This window comes from Trichoderma reesei, assembly GCF_000167675.1.
Source record: "Trichoderma reesei QM6a unplaced genomic scaffold TRIREscaffold_8, whole genome shotgun sequence".
Taxonomy (NCBI): Eukaryota; Fungi; Ascomycota; class Sordariomycetes; order Hypocreales; family Hypocreaceae; genus Trichoderma; species Trichoderma reesei.
In genome coordinates this window covers 21,268-44,315 of record NW_006711155.1, presented here as the reverse complement: position 1 = coordinate 44,315, position 23,048 = coordinate 21,268, and the positions used below count along the sequence as shown (strand labels likewise).

The window sequence follows — 23,048 nt, the reverse complement described above, 5'->3', positions numbered from 1 at the left end:
CACTGCCGGCGCCGTAGTTCTCTTTGCCGTAGTCGCCATCTCCTACGCAGCGGCAGTAGACTTCCGGAAGCCTACAGCAGACACTGCAACCGCAGAAGAAGTCGCAATCGCAGCATCGCTTTCTGACGACATGCCGGAGCAAATGGCACCCGGGCGCGTGGGCAACCTCACCCCAGAGCAGGAAGAGAAGCTGCGCCAGTTGTGGCAGGCCTTCTTCCAGCTCTGCGGCGTTCTCGACGACAATGGCGCCGCCAGTGCGGATGCTGCGGCTCGCGAAAAGGCGGAAGCGGCGGAGGCTGACGGCCAGAAGAAGAGGCGCTTCGGTGTCTTTAAGAGGAAGGGCAACGATAAGTCCAGTTCGTCAACCGACACCGTGGAAGACGACAAGTACGGCCAGAACAAGCACTTCCAAGAGGTTCTTGCCAGCCAAAGCCCCGAATCCATCCGCGAGACGTTCTGGAGCATGGTGAAGCATGACCACCCAGATGCCCTCGCCCTGCGCTTCCTCCGCGCCCGCAAGTGGGATGTGGACAAGGCCCTCGTCATGCTGGTGTCTACCATGAGCTGGCGACACACTGACATGAAGGTGGACAGCGACATCATGGCGAATGGTGAGGGCGGCGCTCTGGTGAATGCGCAGGAGGGCACAGGCGACGCTAAGAAGGTTGGGGAAGACTTCATGGCGCAGCTCCGCATGGGCAAGAGCTTTCTGCATGGTGAGGATAAGCAGGGCCGGCCGCTGTGCGTGGTGAGAGTCCGCCTCCATCGGCAGGGAGAGCAGTGTGAAGAGAGTCTGGAGCGGTATACTGTCTACTTGATTGAGACGGCGAGAATGATGCTGAGACCACCCGTGGATACGGCGGTATGTTACTCTCTGCTGGAACAACATGTCGTGTGGGACACCCGTTGAATGCTTTGCTGATGGTATCGTGCAGACAATCATCTTCGACATGACGAACTTCTCCATGGCAAACATGGACTATACCCCTGTCAAATTCATGATCAAGTGCTTTGAGGCCAACTACCCCGAATCCCTGGGAGCTGTGCTTGTCCACAACGCACCATGGATATTCCAAGGTAAGTGAATGCAGTGATGTTTGACAGCGACACGTGAAAAAAGACACGGCAACTGACACTGGCATCAGGAATTTGGAAGATCATTCGGGGCTGGCTGGACCCGGTCGTGGCGGCTAAAGTTCACTTTACAAACAACAAAAACGAGCTGCAAGAGTTCATCGAGCCTACGCGCATTATCAAGGAGCTTGGAGGCGACGAGGACTGGGAATACCAATATGTCGAGCCCGTCCCTGGCGAGAATGACCTGATGAAGGACACCGAGACCAGGGAGAAGCTGCTGACGGAGAAGCAGAAGCTTGTCAAAGAGTACGAGGAGGCGACTCTGCAGTGGATAAACCAGCCCGAAGGAAGCAAAGACGTCTTGGCCAAGCGGAACAAGCTGGCGACACAGCTCAAAGAGGACTATTGGAGACTCGACCCCTATCTGCGCGCACGCTCTCTCTACGACAGACAGGGAATATTACAGGGCATTGCCGGACCGAAATGGTATGAGCCGGCGAAGAAGCCAGCGGCTGCCGGCGAGAATGGGAATCAAAACACATCAATCGATGACTTGGATTAGAGAAAGAGCCGTGTGCGTCAATATAATTCTGGATAGACTTAGGTTTCTACGCATTCACTTGGTGATAAATAGACATATCTGATGCTTCTTTCTCATTTCTCATATACTACTTGTGGTGCACATCTGTGGTTCAACACAGAGATATCTACATCTTGGACTTGATGTCCTCACACAGCTGTTTGAGCTGCTCCATGTCTCCAGATTGGGAAGGCCAGGAGATGCCCAGGCCCTCGGTCTCATTGGGCTTCGGGATCTAGTCGGAGAAGATTAGCTACATCAAAAGGCAGGGATTTCCTTATTATCAAAGGCTTGATGAGGCTCACCATGTGGAAATGAACCTGTGCAGGTAAACGTCAGCTTGTGATTTACAGTGCCTTGAAAGTGGCAAGAAACTTACGTGATGCACCTGCTGGTGGGCAATGGTGCCGTTGTTCTGGAGGACATTGTAGTCGCTGGCTCCAGTAGCTGCGACTAGCTTCTTGATGGTAGGCTGGATGACGCAAACATGGTTAGCAAAATTCCGTGGCAAGCAGAGTTGAATGGTTGCGTGGATGCAATACCAGAATCTCGGACAGCTGGTCGTCGGGGATATCGTGGAGCTTTGCGCCGTGAAACTTGGGGATGACGAGCTGGACGAGGAGGGCAACGTTAGTTGAGGCAGTTCAGAAGGAGTGTGGCTCTGGGCGAGCGGGATGGATCTTTACAGCATGGCCCTTGCTGAGAGGCCCGATGTCGAGGAATGCGAGAGTCTTTTCGCTCTCAAAGAGCTTCAGGGCCGGGATCTCGCCTGTGTGTAGAAGCTGTTAGCGATGCCGAAGTGGGAGGGGTAGCTGTGTGTGCTGTTGTTGCTGGCGTTGCTGGATGAAGTTGCCCTTAGCTGTTCTTACCCTTGATGATGCGGCAGAAGATACAAGCAGCCATGGCTCTAAATTATGATTTTGCTTTTGAAGTGGGAGAAAGCACACAAGCAGGTAGGTATGAGTTGAGCTGAAGAGAGTTGAGAAGCTAGAGTTGAGTACCTAAGGTATGAGCCTAAAACGGGCGGCAATTGATATTGGAGCAAGGCATATAAAGAGGGGCTTCCTGCTTGCTTATTACATCACTGCAGCCATTGGATCCCGTATATTACTACTATCGAGTAATATCATATAATAGCCCTCTAGTATTGGGAGAAAAGTGCATCACTTGCTGCATTGCAGCTCACTACATGGATGGTATGCCACTTCTCGGCGGACAAGGCACGCTTCACATCTCAGCTTGCACTCCCCTTCTAGTACATCACGTAATACATGTACTTCTGGAATTGACATTCTTGCAGCTCTACAGAAGCCAATGATATGCGCTTGAAGTTTTGAAGAAATGTATTGATATTTTTTTGATTGATATATACTCGGAATCTAATTTTCGTCGCACGCGCAGCCTTCAATGATGGTTTTGGTTTGCGTGGTGAGGAGGGGCTACCAAAGGCAATTAGCAGGCGAAACAAAGGCGCAGCGAGGGCGTAAGGGAGGGCATTGGCTCTTACGGTCTAAAATCGGAGATGGCAGATTCCGCTCAAATTTGGATCCTGTTGCTTTCAATTAGCCATTGAAAACGTCCTATATAGGCAATCGCTTTGCGGTGTCTGACCTCCGGGCGCGCATGGCGGAACGTATGGGTCGGGGTGCTTCCAGCTTTCGAGCAACTTTTCCGTCTCCGCTAACAGAGCCTGGGAATGGGCGGATTAGTGTCTCGGAACCCCCTCTTCGTTTCTTGGAACTGATGCTGTTGACTGACTCTCTGCTGGCGAGGGTCGGTGACCTTCCTGTTGGCTTCAAAGAGGGATCGGATGTAGAGCGCCTGGCCTCGCCATAGGTGACGGTGGACGGCCCAGTCCAGCGCAAGCTTCAATGAGCGACGGTATAGCGACCTAGAAACCGGGGGGCAGGCTGTCGGTTAGAAGCGAGCACGTCAAGCGGGCGGGAGGAGTGATTCTGGTCGTGGTACTGACAGAGCGGCTTGTCGCGTCGTCATGTTGGCTAGATGGTGGTCCTGGGTAGAAGACCGTGGAGTTTGAGGTGCGTCTATCGGCAAGGTTGATGGTCGGCACACGGATGTGAAATTGGCTGCCTTACGCTGGGCGACAAGTTCTAAGGCACCAACGCGAACTGCTTGTTCTGTACGAGTACTATAGGTATGTACCTAGGTAGCCCACCATGGCCGAAAAGGGACCTAGCATGAGAAGTCACCACAACAGAGAATTGACCCCTAGGTACTTGACCAACAAAGAAAGTGGTTCATTTGCATCAACCTTGGTTTGGTTTACAAGATGAACAGCAATTGTTCTTTGCCTAGCTATGGAGAGTGGTTCCGATCATGAACTGATTGATCCACGTATCGACATCAAAGTTCCTGTCAAGACTTCCAAGTGATGTTGAAGTAGCCGTCTCCATAAATCTACAATATTACTTAATCGCCTAGCGCTTGTTGGATCGGACAGACAGCCTTGCATCAAGATCGACTTGGTCTGTTCCATACCCATCACCCAACTCCCTAGGCGCAGTAGTTGTGCCGTCGACCAAGTGCCGGATACTTGGGGGACCGAGTTTGACTGGCGCACGAGCAGCGATGCCGAGTATCCAAGGCTTCAATACCCTGCGGGCACGGTCATACGTCCTTCGCTTGCCTCTCTTCACCCGCGCCATCCTGCTGAGCATCGCGGCGTTCTGGCTGCTTAGCTTGCCCGGCTACTGGGATGTCCGGCTCTGGGGCTCTCTGATCCCCGACAAGATCTCCTTTGCTACAGGTGAAGCCGTCATGCCCTGACACACTTGGAGGGAGCTTGCTTCTGACTGGACCCTACCTAGGCTACCGATTGAACACTTTCCCTCTCGTGCATCTCAACTTCTTCCATGCCGTCCTCAACGCCGTTGCGTTGGCGCCGTTGATGGAACGGTTCGAAAGCGAATATGGAACCCTGACTACGCTGGCACTCTTCTTTGGGCGTAAGGATATCCAGCATCTTCGGACCCAGTCGTTATGCCGATGGTCTAACGGAAGCAGCATTGACTACGATTCCCGCCGTTCTGTATCTCTTCATTGAGATTGCCATTCTCCGTGCCAACCATGCCGTTATGGGTGCCAGGTAGAATCCCCCACCCCCCTTACCACGTGTCTGAACAGCTTCATGTATTCCTGATATTAACGCACGGTGGTCAGCATGTGGGTGTTTTTGCTGTTAGGCATGGAAGCGATCCGAACGTATAAATCGAACCCGTATCTGGTGATTGGGACATATCACCTTCCCACCTGGACGACGCCCCTTCTCATGATTGTGGTTGTTGCCGCGCTGGTACCAAACACAAGCCTGCTGGGGCATCTCTGCGGCGTTGCCGTTGGCTACGTTGGTATGGTCACGGAATTCGCACATTCGCCGCTGTTCTCATCACTAACACGTTGCTTATTCATAGCTGGCCTTGGTTACGTGAAGCTGCTTGCGCCTCCAGAGTGGGCGCTTCGCTGGATCGAATCTCGTTTAAACCTCCTCGCCATATTGCCGCACTATATCAGCGTTGACCAGAAGACGTATGGCCGATTCGGAGTATTGCCGACCACCAACCGCCCCGTTGCGAGCGCTCCAGTAGAGCTCGTCGGAGGGAGTTCTTGATATAGGAGCGGCTTCATGAAAGCCAGCCATTTGGATGTGTATCAAACCAGATCGACGTTGGGTTAACCACCTTTGCTGATCCAACCGTCACCTTGAGAAAGGAGTATCTATATGGATTAAAGCACGGAGTAACAGCTTGAAGTAAACCACGATTTCTGGCGTTGTTGACACTTGATTTCACCCTAGCGAGTAACTTGATGCTGCTGCAGACATATACTGTGGCCGAAGAACTAGGTACACATATGAGTAAAGAACACAATCATTCAATTGCTGGCATGTGACAAACGTCGTGACTTCTGAAATCAGGTGCCGTGTCTCAAGTTGCGAGAGTCGGCGAGGTGGGGCTGTGCATCTGGATATGGTTACCTTACGTGTGAACGATTACGAAGTACTTCAGACGGACGACTTCAAGCTGGTAGATCTACTAAAAAAAAGTAGCCGACGCTTGCAGACCGGGAGGAAAGCCCCAGTGCGCCATCTGCTCAAGTATAGTACCTGCTGGCTGAGTCCGCTGTCGCATGTCACTCCTTTCAACTGCTCTGAAAGCCGCACATGGATTAACACTGGGCCATCAAAAGGCAATAAGCTGCGACTGCTCTCTCCCCCCGTGATATCGATATCATCGCGCTGCACAAGGTGGTTGGACAGAACGCGACGAAGACTTGATCAACTGCCCGCCTCGGACTCTGGCTCTGGCTCTGGCTCTGGCTCCATGCAATGCTCAGCAACAGAGACATCGTCGCCCTCCAGAAGATCTACGATCACAGTTACCTCAGCTGCTCAAAGGCTGTGTATTACGAAGACCAGGTACAAAGCGACGATGGACCGTGTTTTCTTCCTCCTCGCAGAACTTCTTTCCCACTGCATTTTGTCCATCGGCTCGCACTGACCACGGCGTAGGGCGATGAAGCCGAGGCGACTCGACACTGGAGAGCCGCGCTTCGACGAATAAATGAATACTACGCATCGCCAAACGCACCGCGACTCTCCGTATCCTACACCGACACGGACGCCGCCCTGATAGACGCGCTGAAAGAGCTGGAACTACAATGCAAGGAAAGGCTTGATCTTCTCGAAGCGCTTAGGCTGTCTCGCGAGGACAGCTGTGCCGCCTCGGCGAGCCGCGACTACGCCACCCCGACCACCACGCAGGCCTCAGGCAGCAGCACCAACCAGGCCTCGGGGACGATAGGACAAGGCACGATTCCTGCCGTCAAATACTCGGAACTCTCACGTCCTGTCTTCTCCCCCAGGGCTTCACTCGACGCAATGACGTCATCTGAAGACACGATCAGGAGGGTCCGTAGCACCCCTGCCGATTCATCGACGCAGCGGTCCTACTCGCGTCCCAGCTCGCGGACGCCTGATCTGCCCGGCTCGCAGAGCGACAACCTAGCCCGTCCTTCGAGCCCGGAGAGGCACACAATGAGGACAACACTGCGGTCCAAGAAGACCAGCGATCGGCCGTCGGTTATTCGCAAATCGAGCAGGCCTGCGGCGGATGGGCCAAGCAAGGCCGCCACGTTGGCATGGAACTCTTCGGCAGCCCAAAACACCTTTTTGAGGCCCTTTGCTCCTGAAGGGCGGTCGCCGAAATCAAGTCCCGCACCGCGCCCGTCGATGGAACGCGGCTCGCCCAGTTCACAACGGCCGACGCAAGTTTACGAGCCAAGATCTTCACGCACGTCGCCTCAGAAATGGAACATGGTGACCGTGACCGACGAGACTCGCCTCCCACAACCTTCGGTTCTGTCTATTAGTGCAGCGTCAAGCGCCTTAACGTCCTCAAACAACCCAGAAACCTCGACGCTGTATCGAACGCCCAGTAAGTCAGAGCAATATCAAACGCCTCGAAGGTCGTTTGGTTTCGAGGAAACACCAAGTCAAAGCAGGAGAGGGAGCACCAAAGCTGGTGCTGGCAGCTATTTTGGAACATCCGCTGGTCAGAAAGGTTCCAGTAGTACCACAAGGAGCAAACGATTCGATGAGGACAGTCCACTATTATACAAATACGTCACCGAACCAGGAGATGGGCTCCGAGAGGATCCCAGGCAATCATACTTGTACACGTCGAGCTATGGTGCCGAGACGCCTCGAACAAAGCCTGAGCCCTTGAAACGGAGATATAGTGGGCGCCGCTCAACTGAAGACGTTGTCGAGAGTACGGCGAGGGAAAAGCAAACTGATAAAAATGACAAGAAGACATCGACGGCGGCTATTCTCAAGAATCTGCCCCCAGGGATAGACGAAAGCGCCGCAAAACAGATTCTCAACGATATCGTTGTCCAAGGAGATGAAGTCCACTGGAGCGACATTGCTGGCCTGGAGGTTGCGAAGAATTCCTTGCGAGAGACAGTAGTCTACCCGTTTCTACGGCCAGATCTGTTCATGGGCCTACGCGAGCCAGCTCGCGGGATGCTCTTGTTTGGACCACCAGGAACTGGCAAGACGATGCTGGCACGCGCTGTTGCCACCGAATCCAAGTCCACCTTCTTCTCCATTTCTGCCAGCAGCTTGACAAGCAAGTATCTGGGAGAGTCTGAGAAGCTGGTCAGGGCGCTTTTCGGTCTCGCCAAGGCGCTTGCTCCCAGTATCATTTTTGTTGACGAGATCGACTCACTCTTGTCCCATCGATCAGATGCTGGCGAGCATGAGGCGACCAGAAGGATCAAGACGGAGTTTCTCATACAGTGGAGTGAGCTTCAGCGAGCAGCTGCTGGTCGAGAGACGAGCAGCAGTGCAAATCCGCGGAATGAAGCTCAAAGGGTCTTGGTGTTGGCTGCTACAAATTTGCCATGGGCAATTGACGAGGCCGCACGGCGACGATTTGTGCGCCGCCAGTATATTCCACTGCCCGAGCCGCAGACACGAGAGACTCACCTCAGGACATTGCTACGTCAGCAGAACCACAGCCTAACAGAAGAAGATATATCAAAGCTTGTACAGTTGACCGATGGTAAGCATTTCTTTTCTGTCCTGTTGTGACCTTTGCTTGGCGCCATGTTTAGCTAACACCGGTTGCGTGATAGGATTCTCAGGCTCCGATATCACAGCTCTTGCCAAGGACGCAGCCATGGGGCCGTTAAGATCTTTAGGCGAGGCTCTGCTATACATGACAAAGGACGAAATCCGACCCATGGACCTGTCGGACTTTGAGCAGAGCTTGAAGTCGATCCGACCCAGTGTTGACAAGGAAGGCTTGAGGGAGTACGAAGAATGGGCCGAGAAGTTTGGCGAGCGTGGTGGCTAAACGAACCTGAGCTGGCAACAGGAGACAGCACCTGGTTCATGTTCAGTCAGGGCTACCTTGACCTGACGGTCGGCAGGTATGTTTACAAAATAGAGCGGGACTTGATAGACGTTTGGCGAGCGTATACGGCGTGCGTCGCGAATCTTGATGACTTGATTCCACAGCGGATATGTGCGGGAGTTGATTCAAGAGGCGCTATATTGCTATCCTCTTGGCTGTTGATTGGAAGCAAACTAATGAGCATTCCTTCGCTAATAAATCCAACATGGGTACATGCCACCCGATCTATTCATACAGCCCTGTTGCGCTTGCCAACTGGGGATTGTGATTTTTCGATGTCCTCTTTTCCTGCTCTGTTTCTCTGCCATGAGACTTGGACATTTACTGCTTCTGCTCTTCTTTGGCCTTCATCCTGCGCTCGGCCTTGGTGGCCCGCTTGGCCTCTCGCTCGGCGATGCGCTCTTCTAATGTGGGAATTGGTGGTCGCTCTTCGACGGGAGTGCCGAATGGCGCAATGATGTTCTTGATGACGTGGCGCTTGTGCTTGGAGGTCGGCCAGCCGGGGACGATGGAGACGACGTCGCCGGTGCGGAGGGAGGAGTTGGGATCGTGTACGAGGTAGTGCTTGGGGTCTGCGAACCACTGTTCGAATCCTTGTCAGCCAGAGCGAGGGCGGCTCGAGAGCCAATTGTCGCGGCGTCTACACACCTTGTTGATGACCTTGTTCCATTTCTGACCGCCGACTCGGACCTTGACGGTCTTTTGCATCAGGCCTGCAGACACGACGACGCCGTGAAGCTCGTGGGTCACGCGCCGGGCGGCCTTGGCCACTTGTGAGGACATTTTTTTTTTTTCCCTTTGTGATATATATATATGGGCTGTATATATCTTTCAAGATGAGAACGAACAATGTTTCAACAATTGCTCAGTGATTATCGCTGCCCCCGGAGACGATTCATTGCCCTGTGGATCGCAAACAACCTCGTCGTCATACTAAAAGTTTGCGACTACTACTACTAGATAGATACCAGCAAGCCGGAGCAATACATGTTCCAAGCCTTGATTTTCCTTTGGGCGGGAGGTTATCTGCAGACACTAAGCCGTATCGCCATGTGCCGAGGAGGTCGTTGCCGGAGTTAATCCGGCGTGGGACCCAATCAGAGGTCGTCTAGTGCCGAGGGAAGTCTTATCGATTAGCAGCACTGTAGGTAGCAGCCTCAAGTGAGCATTTAGTAGTTGTATAAAGTCCCCCAATGTGTGTAAGTAGGCCTTTTGGTCTGGTATAAAAGGGAGTTGAATGATGCTTGCATATTTATCGCTTTATATTCTGCCGCTATAGATGGTCATGGCATATTCCTTATTATCATAAAGTATGGGGGAGCGTTATTCCCTTTGAGTAGATGAACCAAATCACGTAGTGTATAGATATACCACAGAGAGGGCCCTCCTCCATCCTCAGGTTATCCCACCTCTTTTATTTTCGATTAAAAGTCCCCCCTCCCTTTTGGCTCTAATGGTGTCTCGCCGTCTCGCCGAAAAGCCCCCAGTCCTTAATCTCAAACGTCTCCCAGATGCGCGCCGCAATCTCGACGGCGTCGCCGATGAGCTTGCCCTGCTTGCCGAGTTCGAGGTCGACCTCGTCGGCGTCGTACTCGCCCTTGATGTGGGGCACGTTGATGGTGATGAGGATGTCGGTGTCTTCCTTCTCGAGGCGCAGCAGGGTCATGGTGATGGCTGTGAAGTCGGGCGCCGAGGCCTGGTCGCTGGCGGCGTGGGGGGTCTGCGTCGCGATGAGGGTGTATGCGGGGAGTTTCAGGCTGTTTTTGGGGTTTCGCCTCCCCCCGGTTTGTCAGTGTGTGCGCAAAAGGGCCTTGGAAGGGTGCTTAGATGGGGTTGGAAAAATTACTCTTGCATGCGTGTAAACTCCGTCTCGGCCGTGTTCCAGATCTTGACCGTGTTGATGTCGGAGCCGACCATGTCCTCGAGGTGCGTCGTCATGGCCCGGCCGTCAATCTCGGGCCCGGAGCCGGGCTCGCCGACGCGCTCTGTGATGTCAAAGATGATGCTCGTGAAGCCGTCCTTGTCGATCCAGACTTCCTGGTGGTCGGGGACTTGTCTCAGCTTGCTGCGAGAAGGGAGCGTTAGCTGTAAGTCAGTATGGAGAGAGATGCGCCGCGAGTTGTAGCTGCTGCTGCTGACCTGACGTCTGCGAAGCGTTTGGGCAGGTCGCAGGTGACTGCGCCGCCGTAGAGGGGAATGTTGCGATAACTTGACATGGCGATGGTGGTGTGTATCGTTATTGTCTGGTCCTTTGTTATGTTTATGTTATAAAGGGAGCTGGGACGATAGATAGTAGTTGTAAACATGCGCTTAGGCGGCAGATCGGTTGCGCGCAGCTGGAGACTGATTTATTATTCGAGACGCCTTGCGACTATCGCTCTGTACTACTACTAGGTACCTACTTTGATACAACGGTGGGGTAATCAAATGACATCACCGGACTCGATGCGCATTGTATGCGAGTTCAGCCTTAGCGAATGCCTTGCATATAGTACAGAACGTTGCACGTGTCACGCTTGTACAATCAACAGCTTTATGCTCGCAAGAATTGGGGTTCAACGACTTTGCGGATAACGGTATTCGCTTAAAAGTGTCACTGAAAGGAGCCCTCCAGGAATTGAGTAAGAGTCTGCTGTATCTATTGATGGTTTATTAAAGTAGCATTTGACAGCCTCCGATATGCATCTATGTAAAGTGGGTAGCGGGAGCGTCAATCTAATGACTCATTTTATAACCAAACAATCAATTTCCTGGTCTCTCACTCCAAGTGAGAACATTACTATATAGTCAATTGCTTGCTCTGCTCAATTTCGACCATCTACTCCCCATAACTACCTATAGACATATAAAGAGGTACCTAGCGTTCGGAGAATACAAAAAGAAGGCGTTTCGAATTTTTTTTCTCACAATGCCTGTAATCTCACTGGGAGAATCTATACCTCCAGATACGGCTCATGTAAGTTGCCTCTCTCAGCCCTCACTTGTTGGCAACTGACTTACTGAAGCATCTTGTCTCTGTTCTAGGCCGTGAGTGTGTCTCTGCCAACATGGCAGGCCAACGTCGACTATGAAGAAGGCGAACCGCGAGTCGTCAGCCGAATGGTTACTGGTTATCCTCGGTGAGTAACAGCCACGAGACAAGAATGTGTCTTAGTGACAGCCGTTCGCTCACAAGTTGATCCATCCCCTAGATTCTTCATCCACAAGAGCATCGAGGCCCTCTCCAAAGACCTTCTCGCAGCTTACGGACAGCCCGGCCAGCGCATCCTGTTGTTCCCTACGGCGGCCGCTGCTCGAAGATGCCTGGACTTTATGCGCCCGCGAGTGACTCCAGAAATCGCCAGCCAGATCCATGTGGTTGATCTTGCGCTCGACGCTTCCAAGGACGTCTCTCCGCTCTTGAAGCAGCTTTCACCCACCATCTCCGGCATCATCTTCCCGCAGGAGTCCTTTCCCGTAGCAAAGGAGTACTGGCAACACACTGGCGATGGGGTTTCAAGTCGACGGGCTGAATTCTCCCATGAACTGTTCAAGCACGGCCAACTGGTTCCCGTCAGCGAACAGCAACCCCAACAGCCTCCTCGAACCCCCCAAGAGAAGCCCCTGCGTGGCCCGAAGCGATATTCACGAGCCAATTCCTCCGCCGGCATCAATTCAGCCGGCGCCGAAAACAAGGGGCCCGCCTCGTCTTCCGAGAATCCGGAAGAGGCACGCGAGAGCTTCCATTTCCTCGAAGAGCGTTTTGGAAGGAATCTCGACCTTTCGCAAGTCGCGCGCGCAAAGTCCGCCATTCGTAGGAGAATCGCCGGGTCTCTCGCGGGCGATGCAGACATGAACGACGACCCCACCAAGGCCAACAGCGAGGCAAACGCTCGAGGCATCGAGGCTCTCGACGAGACCGACGTCCTGCTGTATCCCTGCGGCATGAACGCCATCTTCAACGCCCACCGTGCTCTCCTGGCCGCCCTGGGCTCGCGCAAGAGCATCAACTTTGGCTTCCCCTACATTGACACGCTCAAGGTCCTCGAGAAGTTTGGTCCAGGCGCTGTCCTCTATGGCCACGCCTCGTCGGAGGAACTTGACCAGCTCGAGGGCGCGCTCAAGGACGGGCAGCGCTTCCTCGCCCTCTTTTGCGAGTTCCCAGGGAACCCCCTTCTCGCCTGTCCGGATCTGAAGCGGATCCGCAAGCTGGCGGACCAATATGACTTTGCCGTGGTCGTCGATGAGACGATTGGCACGTTTGCCAACGTCAACGTCCTCCCGTACGCCGACATCGTCGTCAGCAGCCTGACCAAGATCTTCTCGGGCGACTCAAACGTCATGGGCGGATGCACAGTCCTGAACCCGGAAGGCAAACACTACCGGGTGCTCAAGAAGGTCTTTGAGGAGCAAATCTACGAAGACACGTACTGGGTCGAGGATATCCTCTTCATGGAGAGGAACAGCCGCGACTTCTCGAGCCGAGTGAAGCGCATCAATGCCAACGCGGAAGCAATCTGCGACATCCTGCGAACCCACCCGCTCGTCAAGACCGTCTACTACCCCAAGTACAACCCATCGAGACCCAATTACGAGGCTTGTCGCCTGCCCGATGGCGGATATGGAGGGCTGCTCTCCGTCGTCTTCACCCACCCGCAGTATGCGCAAGTTTTCTATAACAATTTGGATACCGCAAAGGGACCCAGCTTGGGGAGCAACTTTACACTCTGCTCGCCCTACGTCTTGTTGGCGCATTACAAGGAGCTGGACTGGGCGGCTCAGTATGGTGTAGACGCAAATCTGGTTCGTGTTAGTGTGGGCTTGGAGGAGCCGGAGGAGCTGCAGCACCTGTTCAAGAAAGCTCTGGCAGCAGCCGAATCGGTAACAATTGCATAAAACAATTCAAAGCCAGATGTTAGTTTTCATAGACAAAGACAAAACCAGGTAATCGATGCTGGGCCCTTGATAGTGGTAGCTGTGACGGAGGCGTAGCTGCAAAGGATACATCTAGGAGTTGAGATACTCGTTGTTCTCCTGTTTTAAGGGTCATACACATGCAGAGCAGAGATGCCAAAGAATCATTGGAGTCGTAACATCGTAAACATTATCGTCTTCTAAAAGACAGTTCTAAAGTGTCTCCAAATGTGTCGCTCAGCATTACTCACATTACAGCGCATTCGGCCGGTTTGTAGCTCGGGCCAAACTCCTCTATCCCCCGTTCTATTTGATCAGCACGTTCCTTCTCCTTCACTTCCGCGGGGAAGTTCTTCCTCATAAACTTTTCTAATTCAGAATCAATGTTTTCTACATGACGCCGTTAGCAATCAAAGATACACGGTAGGCTACAGGACAAACTCACTAGCAGAAGCGTCCATGACGACACGAGCTCGGCACAAGGGACAGTATTCCTCATGGCGTCGCTGAAGCTTTACTGAACAGCGGATGCAAAAGACGTGTTGGCAATCTAGACGAACTGGCTGATATGCAATCGCGTAACATATCGGGCAGAGGTAGTCGTTGACTTGGGGTATAATAGAAACCAGCTCGTCTGAGATCCTCGCGCACACTTCTTTGGCGATATCTCCGGACAACAGCTTTCGGGAGCTGATTGCGCTCGGGAACGCACGCGAAACGCCCAATGCCGTTCGTTTATCGAACTCTGTGCAACACTCATCAGCTTCAGATTCCAGCCAGGGGGCGAAAAAAAAGGGGAGCGCATTCTTACTCTTCAATATCTTTGTGATCGCTAGCAGATTTAGTTCCTGGAACTGCAGATGTTTCAATAGATTGAGATTCAATTCCAAGAACTTCGAAAACGCGGCCCGGCTTTCTGGTCGTTTGAATGACTTGACAAGCTCCTGCTTCTGGACCTGATTCTGAAACCACTGCAGCTGTTGAAGAGCTTTCTGGCTGGATCGCGCTCCGTGATCGCGCTCGTGCGTCGCAAAGAATACCTCCGCATCAAGATACAGTTCGAATATCCGCCTCCAGCGATCGAGATCGCTTTTAGAGAAGCGACCCGGCCGCGCCACATGCGACACCTGTTTCCCTAGGTCCTTGACCTCTTCCTTCAACTGGTCCCGTTCGGTGGCTTGGAGGGCGTCTAGGCTACTGACATCGTTTTGAAGGATGTCGAAGAAGACGCCATCGGACACGAGAGGCACCTCGATGGTATCATAGCCTTTCCCCGCGCGGTTTGCAATCGTAAGAGCTTGCGATGGGGCTGGCGTCGCCTCCTCGACCGTCTCGGTGGGCGTGCTGTCGGCCGGTTTGGACTCTTTGGCAGCGTCAGAACCGTCGAGGGGGAGTTTCGAAGAAATCTTCTCGAAGAATTGGCGAGTGGCTGGCGTAAGCGACGCATCGACAATGTTGCCATCGTGCAAATGAATTTCCACTGTCAATTTCGGTCGGACGATCTGGGAGTTTGAGGATGCTTCAAAGTCAGACAGCAGTTAGTTGAGAATTCTGCCTGCTGTGAAGGAGGGGGCCCCTCCAAGGTTTCTATCGCAAAGGGGAACCATACGATTAAGGCTGTAGTTCAAGGCAACTGGAGAGTCCGTCTTGGGATCGAGGAGCGCCCGCAAGGTTTCGGCATCGAGTCCCAGCTCTTGCAGCTCGCGCTGGACTTTCTTGAGGCATTTCTTCAGCTGGCCGTAGGGAATCGCATGGGCGACCCAATGAGGCGGGAAGCCTGCAGTTTGATTCCGGTAAGCAGATTGTATGGCGGAGTCGCAAAGCCGTCACAACGGCGTTCAGGAGACAAAAGGGCAGGGGTGACTGTGACGGTACCTTGAGTGGCCAGCGACTGTTTAAGCTCATGGGCAAATTTCATGGCATCTGGTCCTCATGTTACGAACATGAACATGTGTGTTGTCCTGCTAAGATACAGAAGGTTGCCAGCGGACCATTTCTGGAGCAACAAGAGGTTGAAGACCGCAGGGTGTGGTTTCGAATTAGTTTAGCAGCAATGATATCCGTCGCCTGGCCAAGTGGAGAAAAAAACCGGTCACGGTTGTTGAATCATCCTGATCTGTTCAAGGCCAAAGGAGAAAAAAGGCGACGCCGACAGAACCCGGCGCTTTTTAGGCGAGCCGCACACGGTTCAGCGCAGGCGAGGTACATACGTATTGCTAGCGGCGGTTAGCGAGAACAGAAAGGCCATGAGGTCGAAGCTATTGAGCGTCAAATGATCAGGAAGAGTGAGCGCGCGCGTCCTGTCGTGGATCACGCAGTTTCGTTTGCTGACTTGTGATTATGTTCTACTACCTAGTAGTAGGTATTCAGAATAGTATCGGGATCTTGAATCCGGATTTCTTTTTTGTGAGACGTCGATCTCACTCTGAAACCGAATGTCACAGTATGCATGCACGCTACGAATGCGGCAGGAACACTGCGCCAGTGCCTCGAACCTGCCGCAAGTTGAGCAGCGGGCAGCTTTAATTCCAGGAAGGCTTGGCTCACGTTTTGACTTTCCCTTTCCGCTAGCGTCGGGCCAGTGTGTCACCGCTCCACTCGCCGTTGCGCCGGTTGCCCGGCATCAATCCACGTGCAAAGTAAACAAACGCTTGTTCGTCGAGCGGCAGCACGACCGGCTTGCAGACTTGACACTTATTTTGAACTCCATGGTACTGTTATGTATGGCACTGCATCTTTACTATGGCAGAGTTTCAACCAAGCAGCTCTTATTATAGCAGCGACGATGACGAACTTCCTGAATTAGACGTGCTTCTGGCGCGTCTTCCCGGCCGCACCACCCAGCTACAGCCTTCGCGATCAAGGGCAATCCTGAATGCGAATTCGAGAGATATCACAGCCATCAATCTAAAAGAAGATGAAGATGACTCTAGAGAGGCGCTAGCCAACAGAAAATCCGACCCCTCCTTGCGCTTGAGTCGTACGGTACGCAAAGAAAGCATTACATCTTTGGCGAAAGAAGGCATACAAAGGAGATGGTGGCCCTCATCAAGCAAGCTCGGGAATGATGTTAAAGACCAAGTAGAGGGTACACCTCGAGCTCACTATCGGAATGTACATGGTCAGGAATCCAGGCCTCGGCCACGCACGACTGAGAAGAATAGGAGCAGCACAAGTCCGACAAAGGAGCCCCAAGCATCAACAGCACGCCCCCAAAAGCCTTTGAAGAAAGCCGGCGAAGCCTCAACCACTCCACTCCCAAGTTCCGGAGACAAGTCACTGAAAGTGCGCGAGTCGCAGCTTCTCATAATCGAAATTTCAGACAGCAGTGACCAAGAGGAACCAGTAGCGCAACAGCCTCGCAACGTACCATCCAAAGGGAGTCGAAATACGGGATACAGTCAGCGGTCGCAGTCTCCTCGGCCCAAGACCGGGAAAGATGTGATTCGACCATTCTTACGGCTCTCGATTGATCAGCATATTTTGCTAGGGGAGGACGATTTACACGTAGACGATCCTACACCCAGTTGTCCCATACTGTCTCCCAATAGAAGCAAGGAGACAAAGCCTGCTCTACCAAGAGCAAACAACCATATCGCCGATATCCTTAGGCAACTGGATTCAGATGACGAGTGGGATGAGCCGCCTATCATCTCCGAAACCAGCCCTACACGACGAACAGCCTCGAAAACGACCGCTGCGAACAAGCAGGCCAAGAAGTCTTTTGAGGCCAAGAAAACTCAACTGGCAACGGATTTTCTTTGCCAACTCGATACCCGAATCACTCATGGCAAGATTGGAGAACTGACAGAGTCAACTGGCGGTATCAAGATTGTTTGGAGCAACACCCTCAAGACTACAGCCGGCCGAGCAAACTGGAAGCGAGAGACCATCGTCTCGAAGCAAACAGGCGACAGTGGGACTGCGGGCGTGAAGCAGTATCGACACCACTCTTCTATTGAGCTTTCTGAAAAGGTCATTGACGACGAGCAGCGCCTGTTGAATGTCATAGCTCACGAATTCTGCCATTTGGCCAACTTCATGATCAATGGCATCACGGATAATCCCCATGGCAAGGAGTTCAAGGCATGGGCGGCAAAATGCTCCCAGTCGTTTGCTTCGCAGGGCATCAATGTGACCACCAAGCACAGCTACGAGATCGACTTCAAGTACGTGTGGGCTTGCACAGCCTGTGGGTGCGAGTATAAGCGGCACTCGAAGAGCATCGATCCCAAGAGGCATCGATGCGGCGCTTGCAAGGCGGCGCTTGAGCAGACAAAGCCAACGCCGCGCCAGACACCGTCGACGGGCCAACTGAGCGGATATCAGTTGTTTGTCAAGGAGCAGATGAAGGTTGTGAAGATGGAGAATCCAAGCATTCCACAGAAGGAAATCATGGGCATCATTGCAGAGAAATGGGCCAAGGCGAAGAGCTGATTGTTGATGAGTGGATACCCAAGATGTGAGAGTTGATCGGATACGTGGTAGGCTATTGCCCGGTTGTGAGAAGGCAATGTCTGTCTACATAGTAGTATTCTATATGACTTAACGATGGTCGCTTTAACATTAGGTATATCTGGTATATATGGTATAACATCGAATTATCCGTAGACAACATGCCACATGGAATTGCATTTTACATGTACTTGCTCTTGTCCTGCATCCCGTCGACCCCCCTCTGTTGACCAAAAAGATGAGCCGCTGTGAGCTGGCATGCATGCATTAGTACATACTGCCTGATACACCAAATGCCTACTTGGAAAGCAGAATTCGAGATTGTCACCGTTCAGCAAACATCTCAATACTCCAAATCTCATCTGCCTACCATCACATCTCGGTCGGGCACAACACAGCTACGTCACCCCCCCAGCCATCACTCAAGAGCAGTCGGCAAACTTCCACCAGCCACAGCACAATGGCTCACCGGCTTGCCGACAACTCGGCAGCCATCTTCTCGCCGTCCGTCGCCCGCATCGCCGCGTCCACCGCCCGGGACTGGTCCTACGTCGACGCCTGGCTGGCATCCAAGTCCCCTGCATGGAAGAGCTCGCTGCCGCCCTTTGAGCGGAACCAGGACACGCTCAAGGCGCTGCTGGCCCTCGTCTCCATCAACGAAGCGGCCGATGACCAGCGCCGCCTGCTGGCGCGGGTCGACGCCACGGCGCTCCAGGGGCTCAGCGCCCACGACCGGGCCGAGATGCCCTCCAGCAGCAGCAGCAGCAACAACAACAACAATAACAACAGTAGTAGCAGCAACAGCGGCGGCAACACGGCACTCACAAAGGGCCACTTGCTCGATGCCATAGAGCACAGCCTGCCCAAGGACGGCGCCAACGCGCTCAACGTCCTCACGGCCGTGGCCTCGGAGGCGGCCGCCACCGCGAGCCCGGACCCGGATCACATTGGCCGCCTGATGCTGCGTCTCCAGGGCAGAATCTACGGCGCCGAGCAGACGGCCGCCCGGGTCGATGCCCTCGAGCGCCACCTCCAGCGGGAAACGGAGGCGGCAGAGGAGCTGCTCCACACGCTGCAGAGCGACGGCTACAAGCCGCCCTCGGACCTGGCCAAGCAGAACCTGGATGTTCAGCGGAGGATCAAGACCGTCTCTGCCCAGCTGCCCGATCTCCACGACCGCGTCACGGCCCTTGCGGCGTCCGTCGCCACGCCGCACCCCGCAATTGGCGATGTCATTGAGCTGGAGCAGCAGTATCAAGCATTGCTCTTCCACGTGAGGGAGCTCAGCGAACAGCTCGCTGCTCTTTCCCAGCAGGGGGCGCGGTAGCCGTTTGCATCCCAGCTGTTGGATTCATCAGAGGTCAAACCTCATCTATGAAGGCAGCAGCATGTGGCAAGTCTCAATCCAGACGGGCATCGAGAAAATGCAGGGTCTCCGTGGTCAAGAGCACCAAAGCTGGGTGCGGCACACTGCCGGATCTAACATCGCCGTTGCAACTCTGACCTTGTTACTGTCTCCTATTATTCTCTCAGGGTATTGTTATGGTATCTACTGATTTCGGCGGCTCTTCCCCGAAACGGCGCCCCCCAATCGTCCAAACTGCCTCCCCAGCCCGGACGACTTCTTAACCGGTGGCGTAGCTACGACTGGTGCCTGGTCTTTCAATGGCACAGCTGGACCAACAGGGCCGCCTCGGATGCCGTCTCTAGGCTTGCTCTCCGGTTCTGCGTCCCCTCCCATCCGAAAGTCGCCGACTCCAGCCGACAGCGTGTCCTCAATTTCCATGCTGTGTCGTTGGCTTCTCCTTGCTCTTTCCTGGACACTGCGGAACTTCTCCAGGAGCTCAACCCATCGTATTGCCCCATCATCCCGCCCCTTCAGTCGGTTTGGTCGGTCATAATTCGACGAGGCTGGCGCTGCTGCCATGCTATATTCGGCGCCGCTTGTTATTATCCGAGATGCCACGACTTCAAGCTCAAAGAAACAAGGCTGTTGGCAAGACTTACCTTCGCGGCACCACTTGCAAGAACCCAATCGAGCTGACGCTGTTGAGCCGATTCTTCAACGCAGCAAATGCCGAGGACTGGGGCAAAAGCATGAGGATCCCATACATGCACTTGTACAAGTAGGGATACTTTTCGGGTTCCAGTAGTTGTAGGCGCAAGTCTGTTTAGGCAGAGGTTTTGTACATTAGCAAGGGGCCGTCAGGTTACCACACCTCGTTTCCTCATACGGCTCAGGTCGGGGACTTACATGTGAAAACGGGTGATTCAATAAGCTGAACCAGCTTGTCGACCTGAATCAGCATGTTTACTGTCATGTCCAGTTCGCCACTATCCAGCAGCCATCAGCGTCTTGACCACAATCTTCGGAGACAACCCGAGAATCAGACTTACAATATCTGCAATAGATGATATGCCTGTTCGTAAGCTTGAGAGAGCAAGCACAGAGAAAATGTCGCAACCGCGTTGTAGCACCACGACCTGAAGAGAGCCACAAACAGAGTCTGGCCATCCTGCACATTGTGTAAGTCGAAGCTTGTCCATTGAGCCATGAGGGAAAGGGAGACGGCATCCGACTACCTTTGTTTCCAGATTTCTCAACCGCTTGCGCACTTCCGCTAACTGGGGTGCCGTAATCAGATTGTTATTCAGGTTCTGCACCATGATGCTGGCGAACTCGACATCCTCCTCTTTTTCAATGCATTCGGCTAGCGTCCGATATATGCGTTCTGGACTGAGACTGATACAAAGCTGCCGTATGATCAAGTTGCCTCTGGTCTCCAGCAACTTACGATCCGTAGAGAACAGCTGCAGCAAGTTTACCATGAAACTGGCAAAGTAATCATCCTCGCTGTTGCGAGATATTTGGGACAGGAGCTGTAAATCTCTCGTCACAACAGCATCAGAAGGGTCGGAGAGCGTCTTGAGAAGCGCCGGAAACGTGCCGTCGTTGAAAGCCAGTACCTTGCGCGGCGCTTTTCTATGTAGCATGATGAGCCAGGTTAGGGCAGCTACACGGGTAGCTTCGTGGTCGTTTAGGAAGAGTAGAGTAAGGGAGTTCACAGCAGCGGTATAGTCGAGATTGGCTTGGACCTGGGTCGCATCGGGTGTAGCATTGGCAGCGGAAGACATTCGACCACTGCCCGGCGTTGCGCTACGGATTTCGGTGTCCCTTGAGTTGGACATCGATGTCCGACCGAGGCTACTGTTCTCTTGCTTTTCTTGTCCCCACGGGAGGCGTGATCCCTGGCCTGCATTGACATCGGACTCGTCTGATAGAGAGACGACGTAGTCCATCAGGCAGGTGTTGACTCGTGTCGCTGCAAGGCGGATCGTCTCCTTGGTGCTAGCCATTGCAGGGAGCATATGCGCCAGGATCTTGGGCGTAAAAGGCAGCACTTCTTCGGGGCAGATGTCGAGGAATTCCACGATCCACCTGAGTGATTCGAGGAGACAGTCCTCCTCTTGATCATTGTCAGCATCAGTCGTAAGCATGGCAGCTGGAGAGTCATGTAAGTCATAACGAACCTAATGGGGAATCGAGAGTGGCGGTTAGAATATCTAGGATTTCTTTGTAGTTGATCTCCACGTCCTGGCCGGGGATCCAGTCATCCTCCAGGCTGTCTTCGTCATCGTCGTTCAAAGCCTCAGAATCGAGCTCGTCTCCTTCTTCCAAGTTAGGGCGACCGCCAATACTGTCTATGGATTCTTGGCGCTTCCGTTTGCCGCCTTCTTTGAACTTTCTATTCTCGACCAGCCCTCTTTTCACTTGGGAGATTCGCTTGATTTCGTTGAGAAATTTGTCGAGGCAGTTTTGCGTGGCCACTCGAACGTCGACGTTTTGATCACTGAGGAACTTGAGAAGGCCGCCAAGGAACTCCGGGAGGTAAGTCACCAATTCCAGGTCTGGGATTGAGTCCAGAAGGGTGATCCAACCAACGAGAAATTGTCGAGTGAACGGGTTGATAACATGAATGCGTTCCTTAAGCAGTGGAATGAAGCGCTGTAATGAGAAGGCCGTGGGCAAGTTTTGCTGCTGTTCACCGGTGGTGGCACTATCCTCGAGCGAAGAGGTTTCTAATACTGAAACGTAGGATGCGGCCGACTCTGCGACGATGTCTTTGATGAGCCGATCCAACAGTTCAGCTCCGTTCTTGACTGACAGTTCGGAATCTGCCCCAAGCTAGACAAGATATTCGGTCAACACAGCAGAACTCGTATCCCCATGCTTCTCAACCCTTCGTGCATGCAGTAGGGATGAATTGGCGAGCATACCTTGCATAGCTGATCGAAGATGCTATTGAAATAAGCCAGGATCTCCCCCTTGGCCACCTTGGCAATATTGTACATTGCCTCGCAGGCATAGTACCGAACTCTCGCATCCTGATCGGTGAAGCATGCAAGCACAGGAGGGACGATGTTTACAAGATAGCGAGGTAACTCCTGCAACGAGCGTCAGCAACAACCACGATTCCAGCGCAGACGTCTTCACAGATCCAGACGAGAAACGGGCTTTGACAGAGCATGACACGATGGAGAATACATAGGAGCGGTAGGCAGGACAAAATCATTCGTGATGGTCGTGAATCGCCCCATGGTCGGCATCCAAGCTATACAGGAAGCTGAACGTACCGTGCCGAGCGCAATCGCCGCCGCGGCGAGACCGATCAAGCCCCCATTCCGAGCATGTGGTTGGTGAACAGCATAAGCATAGTCATTACATAACTGCTCGAGTATTTCTTCCACGCGTTGGAACTGGCCAGAAGCAACAAGATCTCGTATTATCTTCTCAAGTCTAGGGGCGTACAACAACGGTAAGCAACGTATATATGCCAGTGCATGGACAGCTGGGCTGGACCTGTGCCGTACTCGAGTGCCCCAACTTTACGCTTATCGTATAGCTTGTCATTCAGCGCTCGCTGGATATTGGCATCCATATTCCTAACTGTTTCATGCTTGATTCGGTCGGACAGGACGAGCGGCGGTCGAGGCTGTGGACGATGATGATGGTCGAGTCTCTCGGCGCGGGAGTTGAGAGCTCCAAGTCGGTGGGTAAGGTAGGTAGGTAGGTAATGGATGTGTTTAATGGAGAGGAGCTAAGG

General features: G+C 53.2%; 11 protein-coding genes across 11 annotated transcripts; 5 read left to right on the top strand and 6 right to left on the bottom strand.

Annotated features, from left to right (window-relative positions):
* Positions 1–130: 130 nt before the first annotated feature.
* On the top strand, positions 131–1,639 carry TRIREDRAFT_60815 (uncharacterized protein; the record flags this gene model as incomplete). The annotated part of the gene is made up of 3 exons (XM_006964993.1): positions 131–862; positions 936–1,077; positions 1,146–1,639. 3 exons carry the CDS (start codon positions 131–133, stop codon positions 1,637–1,639), a joined length of 1,368 nt encoding a protein of 455 aa, XP_006965055.1.
* Positions 1,640–1,784: 145 nt separating this feature from the next.
* On the bottom strand, positions 1,785–2,560 carry TRIREDRAFT_3645 (uncharacterized protein; the record flags this gene model as incomplete). The annotated part of the gene is made up of 5 exons (XM_006964745.1): positions 1,785–1,892; positions 2,037–2,129; positions 2,200–2,268; positions 2,344–2,426; positions 2,527–2,560. 5 exons carry the CDS (start codon positions 2,558–2,560, stop codon positions 1,785–1,787), a joined length of 387 nt encoding a protein of 128 aa, XP_006964807.1.
* A 432-nt stretch (positions 2,561–2,992) lies between these two features.
* TRIREDRAFT_47510 (uncharacterized protein) lies at positions 2,993–3,682 on the bottom strand. Its single transcript, XM_006964808.1, has 5 exons — positions 3,630–3,682; positions 3,416–3,548; positions 3,269–3,347; positions 3,165–3,206; positions 2,993–3,096 (listed from the first exon to the last, which is right to left on the bottom strand). The coding sequence occupies exons 1-5, from the start codon at positions 3,650–3,652 to the stop codon at positions 3,062–3,064; spliced, it is 312 nt and encodes a 103-aa protein (XP_006964870.1). The 5' UTR covers positions 3,653–3,682; the 3' UTR covers positions 2,993–3,061.
* Positions 3,683–4,246: 564 nt separating this feature from the next.
* On the top strand, positions 4,247–5,285 carry TRIREDRAFT_61161 (uncharacterized protein; the record flags this gene model as incomplete). The annotated part of the gene is made up of 4 exons (XM_006964992.1): positions 4,247–4,424; positions 4,486–4,623; positions 4,682–4,763; positions 4,838–5,285. 4 exons carry the CDS (start codon positions 4,247–4,249, stop codon positions 5,283–5,285), a joined length of 846 nt encoding a protein of 281 aa, XP_006965054.1.
* Positions 5,286–5,858: 573 nt separating this feature from the next.
* On the top strand, positions 5,859–8,535 carry TRIREDRAFT_22154 (uncharacterized protein; the record flags this gene model as incomplete). Its single annotated transcript, XM_006964771.1, has 4 exons — positions 5,859–6,092; positions 6,186–7,227; positions 7,312–8,241; positions 8,315–8,535. The coding sequence occupies exons 1-4, from the start codon at positions 6,003–6,005 to the stop codon at positions 8,533–8,535; spliced, it is 2,283 nt and encodes a 760-aa protein (XP_006964833.1). The 5' UTR covers positions 5,859–6,002.
* Positions 8,536–8,916: 381 nt separating this feature from the next.
* Positions 8,917–9,378, bottom strand: TRIREDRAFT_60928 (uncharacterized protein; the record flags this gene model as incomplete). Its single annotated transcript, XM_006964833.1, has 2 exons — positions 8,917–9,177; positions 9,244–9,378. 2 exons carry the CDS (start codon positions 9,376–9,378, stop codon positions 8,917–8,919), a joined length of 396 nt encoding a protein of 131 aa, XP_006964895.1.
* Positions 9,379–9,889: 511 nt separating this feature from the next.
* On the bottom strand, positions 9,890–10,816 carry TRIREDRAFT_22153 (uncharacterized protein). Its single transcript, XM_006964770.1, has 3 exons — positions 10,735–10,816; positions 10,442–10,660; positions 9,890–10,352 (listed from the first exon to the last, which is right to left on the bottom strand). The coding sequence occupies exons 1-3, from the start codon at positions 10,809–10,811 to the stop codon at positions 10,046–10,048; spliced, it is 603 nt and encodes a 200-aa protein (XP_006964832.1). The 5' UTR covers positions 10,812–10,816; the 3' UTR covers positions 9,890–10,045.
* A 687-nt stretch (positions 10,817–11,503) lies between these two features.
* On the top strand, positions 11,504–13,470 carry TRIREDRAFT_3641 (cystathionine beta-lyase/cystathionine gamma-synthase; the record flags this gene model as incomplete). The annotated part of the gene is made up of 3 exons (XM_006964744.1): positions 11,504–11,551; positions 11,620–11,714; positions 11,787–13,470. The coding sequence occupies 3 exons, from the start codon at positions 11,504–11,506 to the stop codon at positions 13,468–13,470; spliced, it is 1,827 nt and encodes a 608-aa protein (XP_006964806.1).
* Positions 13,471–13,735: 265 nt separating this feature from the next.
* TRIREDRAFT_77339 (uncharacterized protein) lies at positions 13,736–15,432 on the bottom strand (the record flags this gene model as incomplete). The annotated part of the gene is made up of 5 exons (XM_006964832.1): positions 15,364–15,432; positions 15,098–15,265; positions 14,300–15,007; positions 13,934–14,233; positions 13,736–13,878 (listed from the first exon to the last, which is right to left on the bottom strand). The coding sequence occupies exons 1-5, from the start codon at positions 15,404–15,406 to the stop codon at positions 13,736–13,738; spliced, it is 1,362 nt and encodes a 453-aa protein (XP_006964894.1). The 5' UTR covers positions 15,407–15,432.
* A 2,971-nt stretch (positions 15,433–18,403) lies between these two features.
* On the top strand, positions 18,404–19,270 carry TRIREDRAFT_106731 (uncharacterized protein; the record flags this gene model as incomplete). Its single annotated transcript, XM_006964991.1, has 1 exon — positions 18,404–19,270. One exon carries the CDS (start codon positions 18,404–18,406, stop codon positions 19,268–19,270), a length of 867 nt encoding a protein of 288 aa, XP_006965053.1.
* A 222-nt stretch (positions 19,271–19,492) lies between these two features.
* TRIREDRAFT_106730 (uncharacterized protein) lies at positions 19,493–22,883 on the bottom strand (the record flags this gene model as incomplete). Its single annotated transcript, XM_006964831.1, has 9 exons — positions 19,493–19,871; positions 19,951–20,110; positions 20,198–20,277; positions 20,341–20,459; positions 20,527–21,410; positions 21,475–22,129; positions 22,222–22,389; positions 22,579–22,741; positions 22,816–22,883. 9 exons carry the CDS (start codon positions 22,881–22,883, stop codon positions 19,493–19,495), a joined length of 2,676 nt encoding a protein of 891 aa, XP_006964893.1.
* Positions 22,884–23,048: the final 165 nt, after the last annotated feature.